We start from the raw sequence: 5,061 nt of genomic DNA on the forward strand, positions 1-5,061 counted from the left end.
TTCCGAGTAGTCCTATTTGCTACAGCAGTAATTGTAAAGCAGACAAAGTCAAGAGCGCACAAACAGTGATCTTCCTCTTCATCGAGAAGGCAGTGAATTTAAAGTCATGAGTGCCTCTGGAGTACTCTCCCTCATCACAGTGATTACATTAACAGCAGTGTAGAGAAGAACAGACCATCTGATCTGTTTAAAGAGAACTTTCAGTGTAGGAAAAGGTCAACTAGGACCATTGGAATTGTGGAACAAGTCTGTAAAAAAAACTTTTGGAGGAACTCAAAACACTTTTGAAGACTATAGGGTGGGTTAAAAAAAAGGGGGTCATTCTCCTGCCCACAGCCCTTTGTTGAATCAGAAACTAAAGCAAAAAACTGGGAAAGACTGAGCCGGTTTACCAGGAAAACGGAGCAATTCTCCTAATAGTACATCTTCTTCTCAGATGCTGAACTATTTTGTTACTTAGTTGGGTTAGAGTAGAATACACTCCCTTGGTATCCTCATCCTGATGATGAACACCCGAGTATATTTAGACTAGATAGGGATAACACAAGAAAGGTAGGGAGAGTCATATACATTTTTTCTTGTTGGTTAATAAATGAAGCATTGGAGCACAATAACCTTGTGTTCAATTTCTTACTCCACCTCACCGCAGCGGCTAGCGTGATTGCATCTCTTATGGTCTTCTCTTCCCAATTACTCGTCAGAGCTTTTAACCATGACTTCTTACATCTTTCATTCATGTACATGAGGTGTTCGAGCGGAGGTCATCAACAAGTAGGTGATGTACCTTATACGTCTGAAAAACTCAAATGATTGAAAAATCATTCCCTTTCAAATTAAGCCCTCCTGTCAAATATGGTGACACTTGCTTCATTATAGACCTAACTTTTCTCCACTCTATAATGCATTCATTTGGGCCACAATCAATCCTCTGTTAATAATAGCAGATGGTGCCATAAAATATCATGTGTTGCCAAATCCCTTCAGGTCTTAATACTTAGAAAACAACTTGTTTAATTAAATGATTCCAAATCATAAATCGATATAATGTTTCATCTTGGTAACTAGCTTAATTGTACATGTTAGTGAAATGTGAAGAACATTTCATTTTTAAGTCAGCAAACAAAAATTCGTCATTTTGCACATGAATTCCTCATTGTTTTCTTGTACACTTACCAAGCTTATGAACCATGCCTAAGGGAGGGATGGGGTGGTGTACCTGCATGGGTATGTTGGGACTAGGAAACGAGATCATGAGGTGCTGAGAATATTGCAAAAGAGAGGTTATGAGAGGGTGGTTGACTATATTTGGGAAGTAAACAATTGAAAACAAAAAGAGGATACTATTTTTGAATGCCCAAGAAATGGGTGTATGGATTCTTCTGTAACTGAAATTTAGTGAGTGTCATTTTTTTCTAACAAAACCCGTCTACCACGCATTTCTATGGTCCAACCAACCAATTTCAGCCAAAAAAGTTAGTCCCACCTATGCTGCTGGTATTGAATTATAGACTGTCTGTTTCCATGCGCAAAATAATTGCTGGAGACAAAAAGCAACTACTGTCCTTCAGTAGTGGTTGATGTGTCCTGATAGATTATGGATTGTGCTTCTTGCATAGTCGTTAGTAATATGTTGGTCTATGCTTCCCATCTCCTGCCATTGGTCTGAGTAGCAGATCATTCATGTTCTCTTTCTTCTGAATCAATTTTCATCATGTTGCTTCATCACTACATTATGCATGGGGTCAGAGATGTGGATAACTTTACTGCTGATAGTACCGTCTCTTAGGAACCCAGCACACTACTCCAGAGGACAATTCTGTGATGCAGATCTTTGATGATGTTAATTCTGTTTTGATGTTGAAATGGCTCCCACTAACCCATGATGCCCTTTGCCTATCTAAAGCTGCTAGCTGCACTGGCTGTATGTTGATGATGAAAACCTACTGCATTTTTTTGAGTTTAGAATTTTTCAGCTTAACCAGTTTAATGAGTGAAACCAGGAGGAAGCATATGTTCAGTAATTCGAGGTGTACTTAGTAATTGTTTTGATTATTAAGGGATTCTGGTCGCTCAACAAAAAGATAATGTTTATTCCTACCGAATACCAAGTCTATCGCTGTACAGGGTGAGAAGAAGAAATGGAGGGTCAGAAGTCAGGACTAACACTTGACTCTTTGCCATTTATAGAGTCTTGACTCCCTATCATGTTACTAGGAGCAAGCAATATTCTTTGACATTGTATGGAGGCTTCCTGTTATGGAAGTTCAATGCTTTGCAGTAACTATGGGTGAAGCATGGACAACAAGACTGAAATAAAAAGTTTAAAACACTGTGGGCCTCATTACGACCCTGGCGGTAATCCGCCGTCATTACCGCCATGGCGTAATGAACGTTAACGCCGTGGGACGATGGTGTAAAGTGCGCCACATTACGACCCATCGCGCACGAGCATTACGCCATGGCGGTAATGTAAACAGCGCCATGGCGGTAATGCCCCCAAAACGGCACCTACCGCCATCGTATGCGGCGCAAGGTGCACCACCGCCACCGCCGTACATAGCGGTGACCGTAGTTAGCGGTCACCGCAATTAGCGTTGACCGTAGATAAGCGGAACCGGAAGTAGCGTCACCGCGGCGGAACGGGAAAGAGCACGGCGGCCATCTTTAAAAACACAATCCATTGCCATCCTCCGAAACCACTGGACATCCGAGCCTGAGACCCCGCCAATACCGGCTTCAACCTTCTACCTGCAGGAAGATGCCTAAAGTTTTGAAAAAAGCCTGTGACCGCCAGCGGCAAGACCGCTTCTCCAGAGAGGAGCTCACCATTCTAGCGGAGACCCTACAGGAGAACGCTGCAGTGGTATTCTCCAACCAACTGACAAGACCGGCCATAACCAAGAAGAAGGCCATATGGGCACTGGTAGCTCAGCGGGTCAGTGCCGTGGGAACGACACCCCGCAATGTCAAACAGTGCCGCAAGCGGTGGGACGATCTCCGGCTCAGAGTCAGGAGCATACTATCAGCCAACATGAACCTGGCAATGGCAACTGGGGGAGGATCGGAGTCCCCTATAAAATTGCAGCCATGGGAGGAAATCTGTGCCTCCACAATCGGAATGCAGAGCATTGAAGGAGTAGGAGGAATGGAGAGAGGAGCCCCGACATCGGGCGATGCAGGTAGGTGGCTCAAATCAAGGCATGCAAAGTCCATTCATGTGAAGTACAATGTTGGCCCATAGTGTGAATGCAACACATCAGCAGGAGACTGCCCACAGATACATCCGATCTGCACCCTGTACACATGCAGCATGCACACCCTAACTGCAGGCACCCACATACCTCCATGCTACTTCCACACAAAAGGGAGTCAACTTTTTTCCCCTGCATGAAATGTGCCACATGTACTAACTGATGAGATGCCAGTCGCCACAATGCCCGGCCAATGTCCGCAGACCCATCAATAACACTCTCCCTCCTCTGTCCCACCACAGGCTCAAATTCCGACCTTGAGGAAGAGGACACCACAGCCTCCACACCCACCAAGAGGGCCAGGCCAACTGTGCCAACGCCACAACCCTCCACCTCTGTCGTCCCGAGGAAAACACCACAGCAGGCAAAATCCATGCAAGGGAAACAGGACAGGGCACAGACAGCCACCCCAGCAGGCAGTACAGCAGCAGCAGCAGCAGCAGCAGACATCACACCAATCATGCCCACAGAAGCCACAGCCTCTGCTGCAAGCAGCACACTTGGGGAGACTGCTGCCATTGCTGCCTCCTCCGATAGTGAAGCAGGGACCTTTGAGGAGAGTGATGTCAGGAGCCCCACAGGCCACCCTCATTCCCCCTACCTGTCCCTAAGCAGCCCGCATGTGGATGCCACACAGGGTCAGCCAGGGGATGACGATTGGCCAGCCACTCCATCCCCGCTGCAGGGGCAGATCAGCCCAATGGGAATGCCACTGCCATTAGCCATGGCCCAGAATCCCAACCATTCTCTGGAGGCGATTGCCACCCGGCAGCAGCAACTTTCCTCGCTGCTCGAAGAACATGTTGCTGAATGTGGGGGGTCAAGTGCAGCAATGGATAAATGTGCTGAGACTGTGAAGGCAGCTATAGAGTCGTCCACAAAGGACATCTGCGCGGAACTAGCTGCTGTGCGGCACGCCATCACTGACCTTGTGCAGACAATACGGGCCATGCGTCCAAATGAGCAGGCAGGATCCTCCTCGGTTGCCAGCTCGACACCGAGCAGCCCCATCCGCCGATCGGGGAGGAACCTCCGCAGCACAGGCAGGGGTGCCCCGGGGGCCAGTGGAGGGGGCTGCCAATAGTGGCCGGACAGTGTAGGAATCCTACTACTGACACTGCTGCACAGACCAACTCACACCTTTGTTGGGATTCCAGGGGGGGGGGAGGGTGGAGGGGGGAGTGGGTGTGTTGGGGTGTGCAGGGGGGTGGCGGGGTGGTGTGTTGGGGAGTTAAGGGGGGAGTTTGGGGGGGTGTGTGCAGGGGGGAGGTGGGAGGTGGGAGGGGGTGTGTTGGGGTGTGCAGGGGGGTGGCGGGGTGGTGTGTTGGGGAGTTAAGGGGGGAGTTTGGGGGGGGGGGTGTGCAGGGGGGAGGTGGGAGGTGGGAGGGGGTGTGACACGACAGTACATAGTTCAAATACAGTTTATTCGTTTCACAAAAGGAAACGTGTGGACATTTTCATTGCGTATGTGTGCTTTATTGGTGTCCAGTCCTCAGTGTGCATGCCCCAGAGTCACACAGTGCCCCAAGTGCTGTCTCCATGCGATGAACACCAGCCGTGTGTGCTAGAAGCAGTGGTTGATGATACTTTGGCGCATGGCACGCCCCTCCTGTGCATCGCCTCCTCCATGTGGTGGCGCCCCTTCTGCACCCTCCTCATCCTCATCCTCATCGTCAGGTGGTTGCAGTTCTGCGTCAGGGGGCAGGGGCACATTCCGTCTGACGCACATATTGTGCAGCATGACACATGCCATGACGATCTTTGCCACCTTCTCATGGCCATACAGGAGTGCCCCACCAGACCTGCTGAG

At 48.9% G+C, this 5,061-nt stretch overlaps 1 protein-coding gene across 1 annotated transcript; it reads left to right on the plus strand.

The window, feature by feature from the left end:
* Positions 1–2,349: 2,349 nt before the first annotated feature.
* On the plus strand, positions 2,350–4,379 carry LOC138516385 (nuclear apoptosis-inducing factor 1-like). Its single transcript, XM_069631454.1, has 2 exons — positions 2,350–3,179; positions 3,494–4,379. The coding sequence occupies exons 1-2, from the start codon at positions 2,759–2,761 to the stop codon at positions 4,333–4,335; spliced, it is 1,263 nt and encodes a 420-aa protein (XP_069487555.1). The 5' UTR covers positions 2,350–2,758; the 3' UTR covers positions 4,336–4,379.
* The last annotated feature ends 682 nt before the right edge of the window (positions 4,380–5,061 follow it).

The sequence above is a fragment of the Ambystoma mexicanum genome, chromosome 6q (genome assembly GCF_040938575.1).
Source record: "Ambystoma mexicanum isolate Mex_15411 chromosome 6q, UKY_AmexF1_1, whole genome shotgun sequence".
NCBI classification, from domain to species: domain Eukaryota; kingdom Metazoa; phylum Chordata; class Amphibia; order Caudata; family Ambystomatidae; genus Ambystoma; species Ambystoma mexicanum.